The following is a 20,033-nucleotide window of genomic DNA, read 5'->3' on the forward strand; positions in this document are numbered from 1 at the left end:
GGGAGAGTTTATAAATTGCTTTGATGCCGAGTGCAGTGTGAGGGCCCAGATTCCTGAGCTGGAGGATTGGAGCTGAGCGAGTTCACCGGGGGACCGAGCCAGAAACGCTGATGATTCATAGGTCTTCGCTGCAGACCACTTGGAGAGTGTGTGTTGGGGTGTGTATTGTGCTTTGGAAAGAAAGGAGACAGCAGCACTTCTCTCGCTCCATTTTTTCCCCCCTCAGCCTGTCATTTGTGCAATAATTTGATTGAATGCAGGTATAAAATATCATCATTCATCTGCAGCGGTGAAGACGTGAGCAACAACCTGCAAAAGATATCATCCGAAGGGATGAAGGAAGCCAGGATCTGCACACACTGATGACAAGCTATTACATTTTTTTACAGTGAGCCCCGCGCATGCTGTCATCCCAGATACAGATGACGACGTCCCATAACAATTTTGAATGTGGTGCTGGGCGAAAAAAAACTTTAAAGCTGTCATATTGTACAATTAAGCAGTTGTAGGTGCTATATAAATACTGTGAAAGCATCAACACGTTCAATCTACAGAGAAATGCACACATTCAGAAACTGTGCCTTTAAAGGAGTCGTCAGGACTTCCATTAGGTTGTGATGTCACAAATGTACAGTCACCGCCCTCGGCAAAGACCCCAGTATTTCCAAGGTTGCAAAAACCAGACAGATATTATCCGAAAACATGGTGGGCGGTGCCTGCTTGGGCCTGTGAGGACTGACCAATCAGAGCAAACTGGGCTTTTCAGAAGGGGAGGGGCGTTAAAGACACAGGCACTAAAACAGAGTGTTCATACAGAGGTAGAGGTGGTTTACTAATACTTTAGTTCATCTGTTGGGTGGCTTTTGAATCTCCTCCAGGGGATTAATATAGTTTTATCCATATAATATTGCATCATAATGTATTTGTTGATTCTATTTTGTGTTAACCTAAATCTGCAAAGTAACTAATAAGTTAGTAAAGAGTAAAAAGTAAGATATTTGCCTCTGAATTGTAGTGGAAAAGAAATATAAACTAGCAAAAGATGGAACGTACCAGTAGGACAAAGTACAAGTACCTCAAAATTGTACTGAGTAAATGTACTTAGTTACTTTCCACTACTGAACATTAGTACAACGTGGGAACACCTTTACTTTCCTTTCCTTCTCCACTCTGTAAGATGATATGTTTTATTGTCATTACATTACACATCAGAGGTTAATATTGCACTTTTACTTTCAAGGTTCTTATTACGCTCCAGAAGAATATAAAATAATATTTTATATGATATAACATGATGAAATATAATGGCTTTTTCTACTTTAAAACCCCAAAGAGTTCTGAACTAGTTGCCTCCACATGGAACAGCCACAGCCCTATAGTAAAATCCTCCTTAAATATATGTGATGTGTCAGGACTGAAAGCAGATGTGTGTGTACATTGGCTAATTTCTACTCTTCACAGTCTTCCACTGGGGCTTTTTAGGGTAAAGGCTTTAGTCCACACTGAAGGAAAAATGAATAAACACTTAAAGCAAGGTATTAAGACTGTTAAAGTGACAAAAACAAAAATGTCTTGTTATTCTGTGCTCTTGCTCCTGGGGCTTACGACCCAAAGGTCCCTGGATGCTGCTGCTGTAAGGCTCAGCAGCACTATATTGCCATAAAAGGCAGCTTGAGATCTTAACTGCACGTCCATTATCCCGTTGGATTTTGGACTGGAGGGTTGCAGTTTGACCAAATCTGTAATAAAACTCATACACCATCGCAGAGACGCCTTATTCCATTCACGTTTAGAGTTATCTTTATCTATGTTAGTAGTAGTTAGTAAGCCAAAGGAGATATTGAATACATGACAGTTTTTCTTGCCATAAGTGAGCTACAGAAGTGGAAAATTGGAAGAGATGGCTCTTAAAGGATAAATTCAGCCAAAAATGAAAATTCAGTCATTATCTACTCAGCCTCATGCTGATGGAAAGTCAGTTGTCATTTCTGGGGCTTAGTAGATGGGGACTTGTTTTAAAACATAAAAAACAACCTCATAAAACATAATAAAATGGCTACATATAGGTTGTCCGGCATAATCCAAGTCTTCTGAAGCCCCAAACAGATCCCAAACTGAGTTGAAAGACAAGCTGTCAAGCTTCAGACTCGGTCTCGCCCTAACGCTTTTAGCTTAGCTGCTACGGTGAAGATTTTGACTTAAAAAGGTAGGAAATAACGTCTTCTCCAATCAAATTGGGATTAAGGGCTTCTGGACACTTGGATTTCACCAGACAGGCTGTCTGGAGCCATTTTATGTTTGTGTTTTGTTGTTTTTTGTTACGTTTTGAAACAAGTCCCCATCTACTTCAGTCGTTTTAGGAGAATGCCGCAACGCTGTTTTGCCGTGACGCTCCGGGAATGTTTCGTCGACATGGACAGTGGATAACGACCGCGTTTTCATGTTCGGGTGAACTTATCCTTTAAAGAAAAAGAGAGATTTTAATGTTTTAATGTTAGATAAAACTATTCATACTGTGGATTTATGCAGATTAAACCCCACCCCAAGGAAAATAAAAACCACATAATTATCTCTGCTGTCTTTTGTGAGTCACATGAGGGGAATTACTTACCAACTAATGATTTTTTTTTTTAAATAACCATGACTTTTATATCTACAAAAAAGGTCAGAAAAGGGAGAATGAACCCACAATTCACATATTTGGGGTGCTTGTGTGTGTTGAGTGTGTGTGTGCCTGTGAGCTGACAGGGGTGGATGGGAGGGGAGTGGGGGGTGACCAGCTAAGCTCCCAGTCTGAAAGGAAAAGTGGGACTGGAGCACAGTGACGTTATCTGAGGGGAGGGAGGACTGAGAGGGACGGCTGGACTCCATTAAGCCCGAAGCCTGCAGGGAAACTGTTTGGGATACTTCACTTCTTCAGCGCGGTCTTCGGGGGATTTCTTTCTGGGTTTTTTCTCTTCATTACCTAAAAAAAAAAAAAGACTCCCTACATGATTTAAAGAAGAGGGGGGGGACTTGTTTTGTACCGTGTAGTCGACTTTTTTTTTTTTTTTTTTTACTGTTTTTTCCCCCCGTCTTTGTGAAGGTGAGTTAAAATGTTCGCCCTCTGCTCGCTTTAGCCGCTACGAAATGCTGTGAAAACCGTCTTTTTCCTCGCCGTTTCTTCTCTTCTGACACGTTTAAGCTAGCTTCACCCGACAGCTCTCGATAATTTGAGCCACTTCGTCCGCTTTCAGACACACTTTTCTCCGCCTTGAACCGACCCGACTGAGCGAAGTGTGCATGCAGCCGCTGGTGCTGTTGAACGGGGCTGTGCTTACATAATGAAACCCTCTCTGTCTATTTGTAAGAGTGGCTTTACCGTTATTTTAACAAGTGAAGCGCAGATATTAAAAAAAAGAAGCTGCCAGAGGTCCCTTGTTGAACTTGTAGTCCCGGGCCTGGAGCCTTTGTTCCGCCGTGTTTATTGATCAGTCGGCGGGGTTTGATCGCCAGGCCACTCTCCCCTCCAGGACCAGCCTCCCATCAGAGAGTGACAGACAGTCTGTAATGTCACTTTTTGGCAGGCGCGTCTTGTTTCCCCCAGTAAAGATCACTGTGATGCACCAGACTGTAGATGTCTTCAGATTGTGTCAAATGATCATTGATCACAGTGCTGTCACAACACTGTGCTAATAGTGCTGTAAGAAGTATCTTTTTAGTTTAGGACCTTTTACTGGAGTACAGGGAGACATTACCAAAAATGGGAAAAAATGCTCCATTCTTAGCACATGTTTTGCATTCAGAATGAAATGATCGCCAGTCGTTGAAGTAATTTCTTGCTCAAAAATCTGTTTTCAGCCTTTTATGTCATATTAAGCTGAATATCTTTGGGTTTTGGACTGACTGGGCATTTAAAGACAACACCTTGGGTGGACTTTATCCACTATTTTCGGATTCTTTACAGACCAAACAATCAATCAGTGTATAAGATTAATAATCTTATAGAATATACACTCATTTTTTTGCAGTGATCTCACAAATGTGGTTATCAAACACGTGTGTGTGTGTGTGTGTGTGTGTGTGTGTGTGTGTGTGTGTGTGTATGTTACAGTTTAACAGTAAACTTTATTGTCTGAAATGACGTCAGGTCACTGAAACAGTAAACTTTACTGGGAAATTTAGTGATTGTAAATTACTCCAAGCATCTTTTTCTGCATTATGTTAAAAAAAAACAGTTTCCATATCGGCGCACATCAGACAACATACACACCGATACCGATATGTCTGTGATGGGCCAATATCAGCCGACCAGTATATCTGTCGACCTCTTATAATGATCGGAAGTAAAAGTATGAATGAAGGTTGGACCTTGTGGGCAATATCAATACAATCCTCCATTGTTGTATATGTAATTTTTTTAATAATCAAAATATCAATGGAAATCTGTTTCTAGATGAAGTAATCAGATGGAAAAGTGTGTAGGATTTTCTGCTTTTCTTTGTCATTTGTGATTGTAAATGAAGAGTCTTGGGGTTTTAGACTGTTGGTTGGACAACAAAATGATCATTCCATCAATCATGGAAATAACAGTTAGTTGCAGCCCTTTAAATCCGTACCCTGATGACATCACTATGACACCATCATGGTCACTCTTTCCAACTTTGGAAAGATCCTCCAGAGCAACAGAAGATCTTATGCAACTGTTGTTACAGGCTGAGTATTAATGACATGACACATGATAAATCACTGGATAAGGATAGCATGGCTAACACTGTATAGCACAATGTTATGGTAACATCTCTGATGGTGGATACATCTTCTATTGTCAGATTGTCCACCCTTAGATCCTCTCATACCATTGGTTTGTTTAAAGCAGTGTGAATGTAAACTCTTCAAAGTAACCAGCTAACCAAGTAAATCTACTAAGTTAATTTACACCACTTGTAAGTAGACATGCTCAGAAATATCAGCCAACAGTACAGTTCTTTCTGAAGACCTTCCATGTGTGGTCTGTGCACCACAATTATTCCTTTCCAAGAGGGTCAAAAGGTTTCTTTTCACTCCAGTGTGACAGAAATTTGGCTGGACATTTGTTCCCCCTCCTGACTCTGGGTCTGTTTGGCAGGATGGCGCTGGACGGGATCCGGATGCCCGATGGCTGCTACGCCGACGGGACGTGGGAACTGAAGATGCATGTCACCGACCTCCACAGGGACGTGTCACTGAGAGTCACCGGGGAAATCCACATCGGCGGAGTCATGCTCAAGCTCGTGGAGAAACTAGGTATGCGTGCACGCAGCCATCACGCAGGGGTCAGAGTGGTTCATCTGGGCTTTTCGAAGCAGCTTATCTGAAGTGTATTAAACAGGCTTGAGCGAACTCTTGATTGACTAATTCTGACACGTTAGAAATGATAATCTACTGTGAGTCTGCAGATTTCAAATGCATTCCTTTTTGTATCAAAGTGGATGTGGTTGGTGGTATTTCCGTGGCTAATGTCTGTGTGTGTCTGGCTGACTCGTGTTATTTGTTCATATTTGTTGGGCAATAAATACCTCAAAATAGTTGCTATTCTGAGAAGTGAGATTCCACTAAGTAAACATCACCCTTGTATGCTAACATACAAACTACTTCTGAATTCTGACCGAAGTAAAGAACATTATCCAACTTTGTGAAGGCGGGGAACTCAAAAATATACTTTCTGCCAGAAACACTGAGAGAGAATGTATGAAATCAGAGGTTTGGGACAAGCTACATCATTGTCTTCAGAGATAAAAGTGAACCTGCTGTGTGTAAAATATTTTCTAATTGTGCTGAAGTATCGAAATATATCTTTCTTTTACCTTTTGTCCCATGACACCAGCTCAAAGTCCAATTTGTGGACTTTCAGGGTTAATTATCCTCTTTGTTACCCTGCAGTGTATATGGGTCAGTAACCCAAGGTATAAAGAAACCATACACAGCTTCCCTCCCCCCTGTGTATCATGCACTGTTCTGTAGCTGCAGTTACGCACTTGACAAGTTTGGGTGCAACTAAGCATAAGAGTCCTCTGTTCCAGCCACTTGAACACTGCCCTGTTTCATGGAGGCTGGAGAAAGTTCAGCGGCGGTGGCAGTGCGACTTGGGAGTGACAGTGTGTTGTGTGTCGATGGTGCTTGAATGCTCGGCATTCCTGCAGCGCTCCAAGGTTTTATTCCCTGCCCACGGTCCCGTTTTTAGCTCTCCTGTTAGAGCTCCACATAATTGAGGTCTTTGTTCTCTGTGGTCGTCTGTGCTGCGCAGCATCCACGCTAGGCGAGTGCAGTGCTGCTGCCGCGTGTGGGACAACATGAATTCGTTGGTCCTCCCACCCCGGCTCCACTCAAGGCCCAGCCTTATCCATTGTTTGAGCTGTGTGGGCGCTTTTTTTGTTAAAGGTCTGGTTGAAGGGTATGACTTTACTTGTGACAGCTTCTCTTTGGTAAAGTGTGGGGAAAGTCTTTCAGTGATGGCTTAATGTGTCGTAAAAGTTGAATACATGAGGTGTAACGGAGTAATAACGTTGCAAAGGACTTTTATTGATATATAAATCAAAATTGGTCACATGTGTTTGTATTGTATTGCAGTTTTATCAAGCTGTATTGCGATCACGCAGACATTGTTAACATGTGATGTGAGCTGACCCTTTTTCTTTTGTTTTCATCATCATTAATTTCTGTTTTCTTTCTTAAGGATGTAGCTATCCTTGAGATGACTTTTTTATCTGCTCAGGATTCCGGTGGTTTGAGGTCTTCTTGTTGACAATAGTTTTGATTTGTAGAACATGGTTGACTGTATGTTGTTGTTGCGCCAGAGTAAAATAACAGGACATGGGTGTGCGTGGTTGTTTGTGCCACTATCTTATCAAAAACATTCTCTAATTCCAGCCTTTGTTGCTATTATCATCCACATTTAAATCCCCTCAGCATGATCATACTACTAGTACTTTTACTGCAGTTAAATTGGCTTACTGAAGCACGCTCAGTGGTAATAGATGCTCTGATTGAGAGGCAGAACTCTTGCAGTGAGGGTACTGTGCTCCATGACTGTTGGAGAGCATAGAGTGAGTGTGGGGACCTTTCATTTGACTGCAGTCTCCCTCCTAGCCTGAGTCAACAGGTTGTTTTGCATTGTAATCATTAACCTGTGCGCAACGTAGGTTTGCCACATGGGCACACACGGCAGGAGACTGTACACTGTTCATGACACGCAGAATGCTGTGCTGTCCATGGCCCAGAAAATGAACGTTTTCTAAATGATCATTTGGAGCAGTTTGGACCAAGCTCTTGATTGAAATGTCTAAGAAATAAGAGCTAAAACATGGCATCTCCTTGTAAAACCAGACACCACTGAAAATATTAACATGTTAGTGTACAATCTGAGGTTATCTGTGCAAGTTAATGAGTTACACCAGAGAAAGCTATAACCAAAATGTTACTGTTCTGTGAGAAAAATCTTTTGTCAGTAACCTGCTTCCATACTTCCCCAGCTCTCACTGGTGACAGGGCTGCCCATTCCTCACTGAACACCTCTTGAGTGCTGTCACATACCTTCTGTTGGATTTGCTGATTGCTTGGATGTGCTGGTTATACATAGATACTGTACATGTGCAGATGTACATGCACGTATACACGGTGCTGTGAGAAGGCACACGTAGATATGACAGAGTTTTGGCAGGCGGTGCGTCAGTGTCACATTGAAAGGACATCCTGGTGCAATGACAAATCTCTGTCCTTCCTCTCTCTCTCTTTCTGTCTCTTCAAAATGAAGGACCTCTTGTGATTCACTGACTGCTTTCCACAAGGCTGACAGTGTTCTGGGTTTTTTTCATTTCATTACATTTGTTGCTGTAGTAGCTTTCAGAAGCAGACGTGCTGAGGTCTGCAGTACGATGGGCCACTGTTCTCATTAGTAGTATTCGTGCATGTGTTTTCACATGTGAGCAGGTTGGTGCGCTGCTGTCAGTGGGTGTGTCTCGTCAACATGTATCCCGCTTCCATCTTTCAGCTCTTCCTGTGAGCCGCAGGTCTCTCGTCCACATCGCAGGCTCAAGTGGCCTTCGATAATGGATTAAATAGACAAATGCCAGGAAGGCACTTAGCTATTGATCACAGTAGCAAGTGCTGCGTCCGTTTCCCCTGCAGCCCTGCAGGAGAGCAGTATTTAAGGCCAGCTGATTGACAACCCCCTGGTCCCACACTCCTGTAATCCTTTCATCCTTCTATTGCTTACCATCATTCTCTGACTTTGTTGATGTTTTCAAAAGTGCCGCCTTCCTCTCTAAAAGCTAATATTGTGCCATTTAGAAGGGAAAATAAATATTGCACAAACAACATTAGCTCATGCAAGTTTTATTGGATTAAAAGGGATTGTTTTGAAGGTACATCGCTTTTAGGTCTGGCAGACTATTGCTTACAGTAAGTGCTAAAGCTGTCAATGTTTCTCCCAATTGCATTGCTGTTTTGCACACGCTAATGGTGGTGGTGGAAATGCCAACCTTTTCAGTGATAATGGTGTACCCTTTGATGCCCCTAGAGTAATAGCATAGTGGAATGTAGTTGATCTGTGATCTATAGGGTTTTATACCTCATGTATCAAATTTAACCATCTTAATCATGTTAGATCTTAATTGACAATCCAGTAAACCTGTCAATATTAAACAGACAGATAATTGAATGAAGTCTGGGTTGCAAAGCTGGGGGCTACGCTAACAACTCAGAGCTTGTTGTTAACCGGCTGCTGATTAGCTTAGCATCCTTAAGAGCCCGCTGGGAATGATGTTGTTCATTTCTCGACAAAAGAAACAGCCAAGTGTTGTATGGCAAACACTGATTATAAAGGTTTTTGAAATTAACTCTGCCTTCTCTGCCAAGTCAGTCACAAAATCTTTGTTAATATTAAACACCATGTTTTTACCTCAACTATGGTAGGGGCAGAAGAAGGAAGGATTAATCACTAATTTCACCAATGGATGAAGAATGGGCAACATCTTGTGGTAGTGACAATAAAAACCTTCTTATCTCAGATTTACTGTGTACTATAAAGAATTACACATTATTTAATCTTGTCGGGTGTCAAATTGGACATCTTGAATGTTGTTTTCATTAAATACCACGAGCAAAAGTTCCTTGCTTTAAGTGTTTTACAGAATAAATGGAAAGCAAAGTCATGATTGATTTATTTTTTTTATGATCCGAAGAAATTATCCAATCCATGAGTCGAGAGTCACAGAGTTCTGTCCTGTTGCACTCCTACCTTCAAGTCAAGAAGATGGTCAAGCCCATAGATAATAACACATTTTAGTTAAGGGTGCAAATTGCTGAAGAAGCAAGTCTTGGAACAAGTAGCATTAGCTAGAAAGAGTAAATGATTGGTGAGAATGTTGCTACACTCACACTGCTGGAGGTATCCTGGTTGTATTGGCTCTGCTTACCCTCTCAAGAGACAGCTGAGGATAGAGGGTCTGGACGAAGCAGAAAAAGGGAGGGAAAGAGAGGGGGGGAGGGAGGTGTGTGGGGTCCATCTCTCCGTCTCCACCTTCTCGCTGTGACGTTAGCCACGCTGCTAGAATTCCATAAAAGTCTTCGACGAAGCAGGAAATGACTTCCAGGGTTTGGCATGTTGTTCCCTGGTCGCTGCCGTCATTGCTGGATTCTCTGCTTTCTGCCTCATCCTCCACCCCCCCCTTCTCTTTCAACCCCCCCCCCCCCTTTTTTCCTCTCTCCCTCTTTCTCACCCTTCTGTCTCACTCCCCTGTCATCGAAATACATTTTGTGGAAAATATTTTTATTATTTGTCTCACTTTTTAAAAGTTTTGGCAGCCATGTCCTAATATTCGACACCGTCTACTCCTGCAGCCACGTAGCATGGCTTAATAATCAATAGAAGCACAGTACATATTGTTCGCTTTCTCGTGGTTTCTGATCCACGTTCATGTACACTGACTCTTAAATGTTCCATAAATAGAACTTAAGCAAACTAATTGGGCTAGTGTGACTCTCATAGTTCATGTGGTTGTTTCCAGCAAGGGGCCTGCAGATTTTTGGCTGCCGTACCACCAGCCAGCCGCAGAGAACTTTCCCTGCATGTCAGAGAAAATGTGTGTTTTGTATTTGCGATGACCTACATATTCACATTGCAAGTGAATAAGCGAACATCATCCCACAATCACTTCGGTTTTGCTCGAGCAAATCGTGTAGGAAACACCAGTTATTGTTAATATTAACAAGAATTGACTTATATGTTTCCCCTGAGCAACTTTGTTTTCAAGATAATGCTCCACTCTGTCAGCTGTTTGAGTTCTGTGTCCTTTTTGCGATGCCAAGATGCTGTGTGTTGGAGGTTGTGGTGACCAGAGGGAGATGGCTTTGGTTTGACAATGGAGCGCAGGTTTCATTAGGAAACAGACGCGATATAACACAGGATGCCAAACTTCCTCTTGGCTTTTTTTTAATGCGCGTTCTCCCTTGTGCCTTCCTTGCATTCCCGCCTTCCTGCCCTCTCAGTGTCCTCCCACTGAAGGGAAAGATGGGTCTTTAGTCCCTGCAGAGAATTTGATGAAGAGCTGAGATACTGTGGTCATATCTGTCCTGATGACGTGAGAGTTGTGCTCACATCTTTACGTTGACTATCTCACACCAGGACAGTGGAAGATTCCTTTGATGGGTGGCTATAACCACTTCCCCTCTCCTCCTGTCATCTTGCCATGACACACAGTTCAGATATATTGCCTTGCGTAATGAGACTCATTGATTGCGACTCTGGAGCCGTCCTACACGTCAGGCATTACGAAGTGAGAAACGGCCTGGCAGCCTGTGTGATCGTCCTGCTCTCTAATCTCTCTGACAGGAAGTAGTTAGCCTAAGTAGCGGTCCTGCCCAGGCCAGAGCTTTCCTGTTTCACGAGCAAGATGCTGCAGTGATTGTGCTGCTCTGTACTCGGTGCTCACACACAGACCCCTGGCCTATATATTTGCATATATACGCATTGTTTCCCATATATTAGAGGTAATTTTAGCAGCCCACACAAATAGATCTGCCCCAAACTGAAATATGGAAGTTATTTCCTCTTGAAATGTAAGTCAGAATGTTGTGTGTTCCCATATGGATTAGAAAAATGACCTATGATCAGTTCTTGACAGATGCTTTAGTACTATGAAAGATAATTAAATTACATTATGTCGAGGAAAGAAACCAGCTGTGGTAGTGACTCTGTGCTATGCTAACGAGTTAATTATTTGCACATTGTGCGAGGAAAAGCTAAGCTGTGCTAAACTTGACTTTGACAGCTGTGAGTTTCGATGTGCTCCTCCCTTGATGAAGGGTCATGTCGGAGCAGCTTCAGCTGCTTCAAACTCCAAATGTCTCTCGATGCATTTTTTCTGGAAGTTCTGGTCAGTTTACAAATATGTAGATTTGAAAAATAGTATAATCAATTTGCCAGTTTTTCTCGTTATCACTCGCTGTCCACTTTCAAAGGACTGCCCTGCTTGTTAAGGATGATTTAATTAGTTATGTTTGGCATCTCAAACATGCAGTGGAACAAACTTTCATGGCTCCTCTGGGAACTTGAAGCTTGTTGCTTTTTGTCCCTCTCACCTTCCTGTAGTGGCAGGCAGTGCGGTGGGTCCAATGGAAGGAAATATTGGAGCAGCACATTGTTGTTGTAACACCTGTGTGTCAGTGGAGTAAACTGATATGTTTTCGTCTCGGTTCTCAGCCCACATTTCATTCATTTAAACACGTCCCCGCCTCTCAGTCTGTCTCTGTACTCCCACTTTTACAGAGTAAAGGGGCAAGAGAGGTGTTGGTTACATAACCAAGAGAACATAGATTGTGTAATAATAATTTCATTACAGCCCAGTCACTCTTAGAGTTTAAAAAATGATATACATGCAAGCTAATTTAAAGCTTCTCTCCACTGTTTAATTTTCTCATTTGCTTTACAGCAGATGTGTCTAAAAATATGTCCATAAAAACAATTATCAGAATGATCTTCAAATTGCTTATTAACAGTTAAACACTAAATATACAATTAATAATAAAAAGAAACAAAGAGGAAATATTCATAATTAAAAAGCTGTAACCAGGAAAATCTTTGTTGTTGAAAGAGATTAATGAATCACTCGGTTAATTGTCCAAATGTTAAACCTGAAGTTTTCCTCAGGGTTTTTTATAGAAATGCGACCAGAAGCTGTGGAGCAACTGACTTCCTGTTGACCTCACAGAGGCATCAGTGGGGCGATTCATCACAGTCCTGAGGGGACGTCTGGAAGGATGCATACATGGATAGAAGGACAGATGAATATTGTCTGTCTGCTCCATTGATCTTAGTGCCAGAGTTTCCTTGTAATATCATTATTTCACCGGGTCCCTGAACACTTAATTGTATAAAGCTGTGTCAGGGCGGAGCGGGAGTACCCCCAGTGTTTTGCTGTGTTTTGAAAATGACACAAATGGATACAAACTATATGTCTCTAAGGAGGTTTCCTCTAATAGCCCTCCTGGCCTCTCCTAATGCATCAAAGCCAGCAGCACTGTTCCACTCTCCTCTTACTGTAACAAGCTAAATTTCCTGTTAAGAGTTCAGCCTCTGTGCTTTCCATTCTCAGATGGTAAGCCAGAGCATTACTTGTGTTCTTTATGCTATAGCAAAGTCCTTTAAGGCAAGTGTTGCCACTCGGCAGCCATCTTGGCAACAATCTGGGCGGTTATTTCAGGATAACAAGACCAGGGCCTTATCTAAATGAATGAGGAGAGAGCCATAACTTCTCTTTTAATGGTCACCAGAACATAAACTGCATGTATAGAGTTACCAGTTAAATCTGATAAAACTGAGCAGAATAAAGTTTAGCTTTTTCTTGCAGCTTATACTTCTACTATGCATTATTTCTTAACTTGTTTTAATGTATTTTAACCGCCTTTAATGTAATTTTTATGCCCCTGTAAAGCACTTTGAGTTGCCTTGTGTCTGAATTGTGCTATACAAATAAACTTGCGTTGCCTTGCACAGTTTCACGCCACCAACTTCTTCTACAGAGTGCCCCAATGTGACACCGTCAGATATGATATGTGTCATACAACAGCCATCTCTGACGTTGCGGGCTTGTCTATTCAAAATGCATTTGATCCAATGTGGTTTTTCCCGGCTCCTATGACATCTCTAGCTATGGATAGATGAGCATGTTTTGGATGTGTGTATCAAGGTTTCCTTTCTTCAGAAATTACTGTTTTATTTTACGCCTGGAAAATCTGTTGAAGTCCGACATATTTAGATCTCTGCGGTCAAAATGCCCAATGAAAATAATTTAATCTGAGCTCAGTGTGAATTATAGTAGTAGTGGAGTAGTGGAGTAAGAGATTCTGGAGAAAGATAGTTGATTGTTAAGTCTCATTCCCAGATGCACGCCATCAGCAGTCTCCATGCTTGTGTGTCTGTATGTGAAGCAGTAGTGGCAGTACAACACTACTGAATTGGATCAATATCTGTCACAACGTCCCATGACACCTTTCAGGCGAGCCATGACCTTAAAACGTTTCTGTATCACTGACACGGTGCATAACCTCGATGAACCTCTTTGTGTCTTATTTCCGCAGCCTAAAAAGCTTTAATGGCAGCATTAAGTGTCCCTTTGTCTAAATGCTTTGTCAGGTAACGCTTGAATGATTGAAAGGGTCCAGACTCTGCAGAATCTAGTTCTAAAGGCGCTGTGTGTTGCATATTTAATGCCTCTGATAAATGGCATGTTATTGACTATTGGCAGGAAGCTGAGCTGTTCTATAATAACTGACAGAAATAAGCTCAGCTAACCTCCTTCAACTCAAGCTGTCAGTGGAAAGCACTTGAGTTTTAATGGTATTGGTTAGTGAATACTCAAGGACACAGCTGGAATAGATTTGAATATTAGTCGATGATTTTATTCGAGTCAGGCGAAATGATGTGTTCGCAGTGTTTCTCAGTCTTTGTTGTGTACAGGGTGGAACAGATGCATTGCTAGCATGACTTTAGAATTTTCTTTATCTGTTGATCATTCGTCACGAGTCCAGAAACGAGTTTGTCTGCTGTCACCTCTGACATATAGCGATGCTGACGACTTGATGCTGCGTGCATTGTCTTTAGAATCAGCCAAGGTATTGTTGAATTTACAGTATCGCATCAATCTTCCGCTCTAATCTCGTGTGACTCTCTATCTCATGTCTGCCGTGCAGATATTGTCATCACCTGTCCCTATCGAACTTGTTGCATACATGTTGGGCATCTGATGTTGATACTATCTAGCCTGAGTACACATGCAAGTGAGCGCCTAAAGGCCATTTACAGTAGATCTAATTTAAGGACAGTGCAGCAGAACAGTTGCTTCCTGCATCTTTGCTTGTCAATACCGACCTTCACCCTGCTTCAGACGTGGAATATATTTAGAAAGAGAAGAGCTTTCATGTTGTAGAGGGGGATAAACTGTGTGTGTGTGTGTGTGTGTGTGTGTGTGTGTGTGTGTGTGTGTGTGTGTGTGTGTGTGTGTGTGTGTGTGTGTGTGTGTGTGTGTGTGTGTGTGTGTGTGACAGAGAGAGTAAGACTGACAAACCTACAGCTCTTTGTTGTGTATGAAAACAAGTCGTCGCCTCGTACCATTGCCCCCGCGGCGTCAGCCAGGAGTCACCAAGGAAACGGCATGACCAGCCTCACCCAGCTGTAAGGTTTTTATCAGCTGATGTTTGAAAATGACAAAGCCTTACACTGCATGTTGATCCATGGTTATCACTGATAGGGAACAGCTTGGCCCCGACAGCTCATGAAAAAACATTTTCAGAGAAACTGAACTGTGCAGACGCAATGGAAAAAACCTGATTTTTAAGTGTGTCTGCACATAAACCACCTCCATCAGTAATGCTCAAGATTAGCCTGGATCTTGCTTCAGGCGTCAGCTGACTGTCATTGCTTTGTTAAAGGATTTTATTTTCTCTTGGATCCCAAAAGCCCAGTGTCACATGTACAGCTGCAGTGATTTGTTTATGAATCGATTAGTTAATCAACAGCTGTTTTTAAGTCATGCTAAAATGCAGCTTACTAAAAGAGCTAACGTTAAACAGTTCCAGCAAGGCATTTAGTCATTTGTGGGGATTCGCTGCTCCTCTTTGTCTCATTTTGTAGTAAATTGAATATCTTTGGATTTTGGATTGATTACAGGCAATTTGATGATTTCACCTTGGCCTTTTGGAAACTGTGATGGACAATTTTCACTGTTTTCTGGCATTTTATAGACCAAGTGATAAATCAAGAAAATTGCAGCAGATGAATCAATAATGAAAATAGTTGCTCGTTACAGCCCTAGTGACATTTGGGCAGGACCACAGGGTGTGCATTTTAGTTGATCAGAAAATCAACTCTTGAGTTGGCTTGTATTGTCCATAATTTGACTTCCACTTATCATCTCTGTTCTGTTTCTAATGAATTGTGTGGAAAAGAGCTGTCAAAAGTCACATAATATGTTTTTCAACAACAGATAGAAACCAAAAAAAATGCTTACAGAACAGTAAACCTATAAATCTGACAGCTGAGTGTCACTTCAGCTACTGAATCAAAATAGAATAACTGCCTACAAAAACAGACCGTAGAGATTTCAGACGTCTACTTGTCGCAAACACACATGGTTTGCAACAAGTAGACGTCTGAAATCTCTACTGTCTGTTTTTGTAGGCAGTTATTCTATTTTTCAAGCAGGAGATAGAACTGGAGACACTATTTATGTTTAGTATTTTTGGCCGGTAGGATTTAATTTTGAATTTCCGCTTCCTGCGAGCGCTTGCTCTGACTCGCTCTGTCTCTCATTATTGTGCGTCTTCTCCTTCGTCCTCTGCTCATCCTTCTCATCTCTCCTTTCATGCCCTTTCTCTCATTCCTTCTTTCTCATCCTCTCGTCCCTCCCCCTCGCAGACAGGCCTCCATAAACATTGCTGCCTCCCAATGTAAACACCATGGACACTGAGTAGGAGGGGAGGGATGGAGAGAGCAAAGAGGAGTGATGGGAAGGAGAGACAATTCAGTTTCCTGTATATCTAAATGAAAGCCTTGAAAACTTGGTGCATCAGTACGTCATATGAATCCATGTCTTTCTAAAGCTGTATTTCTCGCTGTGGTATCTGGTGCACAAAGCAGAGGAAGTGGTCTTGGTCAGGACTCGGGAGCTGCCACGGTGAATGAAAATAACTCAGTTTGACAGAATTTATGGATTAATTTAGCTTGTTAAAGCCCACATGCGCACAAACACGAACAGCTAATGTAGTTAATGGATGGATAAGAACACCCTACATTCGACAAACCTGTGCACACACACGCACACACACACTATCTCTGTATCATCTTTCACATCCTGCAGAGGTCATAAAACATGGTTTTGCCATTCTGTTTCCCCTCCCCTTGTCTTTCAAGCCCTGTTTGTGTGCACACACACACACATACACACACGTACACACAGATATCACTCTGCTGAGGAGCTGTGGGCCCACATTTAATGCACCCAATTACTTAGCCCCCCGCTCCTCTGGCTGCTGCATTACGTCAGGCTTGGCAGGCTGTATTTTTAGCTTGGAGATGCCATTGGCCCTCCCTCTCCGTGGATTGAATTACCACCTTGTTGCTGAAAGAACCCAATGGCCGCCTACCCGAGCTGCCCCTCGTCCAATCACAACACATCGTACCACTGCGTGATGACACAAGCAAGCAGAAGGAAAGACTACGTCCGTTAAGGTTTTGGCGTTGGGAGGCGACAAGGAAACAGTGTAGCAGGAGCCATTGAGAGAGTGTTAAGGGGAAAAATGACCAGCCAAAACGTGAATTCATGCCTCGCCACAGACTGTACAGTGGTCATGCATGCTGAGTACGAGGACGTTTCTATAGAACGTGGTCTGTGGTGAAGACCTGAGCGCCAAATGTTAACGCTAGCTGTTCTGCATTGCTCCCAGACACCAGAAATTACAAGGTTGTATGAGGGGAAAAACTGTGAGCAGAGTTATGAAAATACATTCAGGTCTATTTTCAATTTTCCTCTCCCTGCTCCCTCTCATTATTTCAGCCTTTAATAGCTGTAGTGCACTTAAGGGAGCATTTTCTCTGATGGTAGCAATGAAGTCGTGCTCTGCACAGCTGAGACATCAGAAAGGAGCGATGACAGCCAGACCCCATGCTGCTAGAGGAACTCGCACAGGGTCTCAGAAAGAAAGCCTGGAATGTTTTCACTCAAGTACCAAGTGTTTCCCCCCGGAGTAAACGGTATAAAACCCAACAGCTTGACAAACAGCCCCCCTCCCAAAATCAATTCACACAGTCCTAGGCCTCTACAATGACATCTGCATTGATATGCTGGTGGTCACTCTTTCTTCTGAAACGTCCCTCGCCATCTTAATCACCAGTGTAATCTCTTCCTCATTCCAGTTTGCTTTCCTCACATCACAGCAGTCTCTTTTCCCGGCTCTAAGCAGCCAATCTGTTGTTTCACCTTCTCACCCACTAATCCCAATCATTCAGCTTTCAGACAGGCTCAGCAGGAGAGTGTCAACAATGCATAAGGGTGCCCCTATGTAAAGTTAAGGTCAGGGGGAAACAAAGGCAGATCGTGGAAATAGGAGGCCACTCAAGGTTTAGGTTACCATGGCACCCAGCTGTTTGACATATGGAGGAGGTAGAGCAACATTCAAGATAGTTCCTCTTCTTTGAAAAGCCATATTCCTTTCAGAATGAGCAGAAACGGTGTGCATTAGTCAGGGTTGGATTTTGTTGATCGCCATGTTGATTTACGTTCTTCTCGTTCCATGTATCAGAAGGTAATTGTAGTCCATTATCGCTCTAGTTTGTCCATTAGTAGCTGTGTCCTTCTGCGTGTAATAAGTAAATGCAATGTTCTGATGTCACATTTAGATGATGTGCTGCCAGCCTTGAACACAAAGAAGATGCATTTCTGAATTAGGGTCAAAATACTGCTCTGCCTGTTTTTTAGGGATGTTCAGCGTTCCTTCTAGAGCTGCAACGATAAGTCAATTTATCGATTTGGTTTTGAACTATTATTTTTGAGATAGTTATGGGGTGAAGTACCTACTGTATACTATTGTTGTGATGTCTGGTTTTTAATTTTTGCCATATTTATGGTCATGATGCTGCTGTAGATAACAACATGTTACTCTAAATCTGTCTGTACGCCTTCAAACACTCTTGCTGCCACAGCCATATGTAAGCTGAAGCGGTTCAGATCGACTGCTTTGATTAAAGGATGACTGTGCAAAGTGACGTCTGCTTCTGGACACAGTGAGAGGAGAGAGAGAGACCTGGAGCGAGACAGAGGATAGGCTGGAGAAGCAATGATGGGGCGTGTGGGCGGAGGAAATGAGACACCGCTTTGGGAAGTGCCTTCCTGGACTAATGCCGGAGTAATGACATCACTACTGAGGGGGAACATCTGAAAACTACAGGCCTATTCATTCCCTCTAAACTATCGTAGACCTCTAAGGCCTTTAAAGTAACACATGTACAGAATAGAGTACATAATAAGAAGATTGAGATTTTTAATCCTCTGAAAAATGAAGAAAAGTCCTTGAGCTAGCTGGCCTGCTATTCATTCTGACCTGCTTAACACACTTAGCTATTTTGTGAATATAACCCATTATGGTGATAGACGGATAAGAAATTGATGCACTGTCTTTGAGTGTATTTCACCTTTTGCTTTGAAGTGATTTGCAGCTCAAACACAACTTAGCCCATCACAATGCTGCTCATATAGAAACCAGAGCAAGGTGATCTGCGCAAACAGCTGCTTTGAGTTCCTCTTAAATCCCTGCGGTTTTCACCTTCTCCCTTGAAGTCAGACACACACACCATGAGACCACAGGTCCGTCCCCATTGTGCTGAGCCCCTGCGGAGCGAAAGCCTGGGAGCTATGAGGGGTTTTGGGTGGCTTGTGTCTGCTTTTAGAAGGATCATGGTGCGCCTTCGGAACAAAGAGGGAGGCATGAACCTGATATCCCCACAATGTCACACAAACAGCCACGTCTTTCACACACTCAGTCGTCTCCTCCTTCTCACTTTGACTTCACCGCCCCCGTGCAAACCTTTTCTGTGCCCCCCTCTCACCCCAAATGTGACCCTCTGCCCTGGAGGGGACATATTTGGTGAGCTCAGGTCAGTACAGTGCGATGGATACAGACTGAGAGCTCTAGTTACACTTTCCTTTTGCCAGCAATATCTTTGCCTTGCTGTCCACCAATGTATCTATTCAGTCTTTTTCTATGTTTTCTTTTGCATCTTTGCTATTAATATTAAAACTAATCCTCTCTCCTCTTCTCTTCCCCTCCATAGATGTGAAAAAGGACTGGTCAGACCATGCCTTGTGGTGGGAGAAGAAGAAGACATGGCTGCTGAAAACCCACTGGACGTTGGACAAGTACGGCATCCAAGCCGACGCCAGGCTGCTCTTCACGCCACAGCACAAGCTTCTGCGCCTCCAGCTGCCCAACATGAAGCACATGAAGGTCAAGGTCAACTTCTCGGACCGCGTCTTCAAGGCCGTGTCCGACATCTGCAAAACTTTCAGTAAGTGGAACGACTGACTCGTGTGCGTGGCAGCGGGTGGAGCAGCGTCACAGTTGTAGCTGAGATGTGGAAAACAGTCGTGAAGCAAATGTGAGATGAGGTGTGACTGATTGCCAAAGAGTTATGGGAGTGAGCGTAGAATAGTGGTGTAGTAGAACAGAAGGTGCCCACCCTGTAAGAGTATTTTTGGAAATGTTAATCATGTCCTTCCTCTCACTTTGTTTTTATTCCTGGCAATTTGTTGTGTTTATTAAACACACTGAGCTCTGCACACTGGAGTCACGTCTCCTGACTCTGGAGTCGTGTCCTTGGAACCTGGGCTCCATTGGTCTCACAGTAATGTTTAGTAAACAGAGATTATCAATCCGTCTCAGGCTTATGACACAGGCACACACCAAAGCAAAAATTCATATGCGTGTAAATAAAAATCATACTCTTGCTCACTGTCTTGCTTAAC

The 20,033-nt window shown here is 42.7% G+C and overlaps 1 protein-coding gene across 1 annotated transcript in view; it reads left to right on the forward strand.

The window, feature by feature from the left end:
- Positions 1–2,905: 2,905 nt before the first annotated feature.
- The window catches only part of fermt2 (FERM domain containing kindlin 2), a 47,773-nt gene continuing 30,645 nt past the window's right edge, over positions 2,906–20,033 (forward strand). The window contains exons 1-3 of the mRNA XM_073482929.1: positions 2,906–3,085; positions 5,108–5,265; positions 19,343–19,576. Of these exons, the coding sequence (XP_073339030.1) occupies positions 5,109–5,265; positions 19,343–19,576 (391 nt within the window). The 5' untranslated portion in view covers positions 2,906–3,085; position 5,108. The remainder of the gene's footprint in view (positions 3,086–5,107; positions 5,266–19,342; positions 19,577–20,033) is intronic.

This window comes from Pagrus major, chromosome 16 (assembly GCF_040436345.1).
Source record: "Pagrus major chromosome 16, Pma_NU_1.0".
In the NCBI taxonomy this organism is placed as follows: Eukaryota; Metazoa; Chordata; class Actinopteri; order Spariformes; family Sparidae; genus Pagrus; species Pagrus major.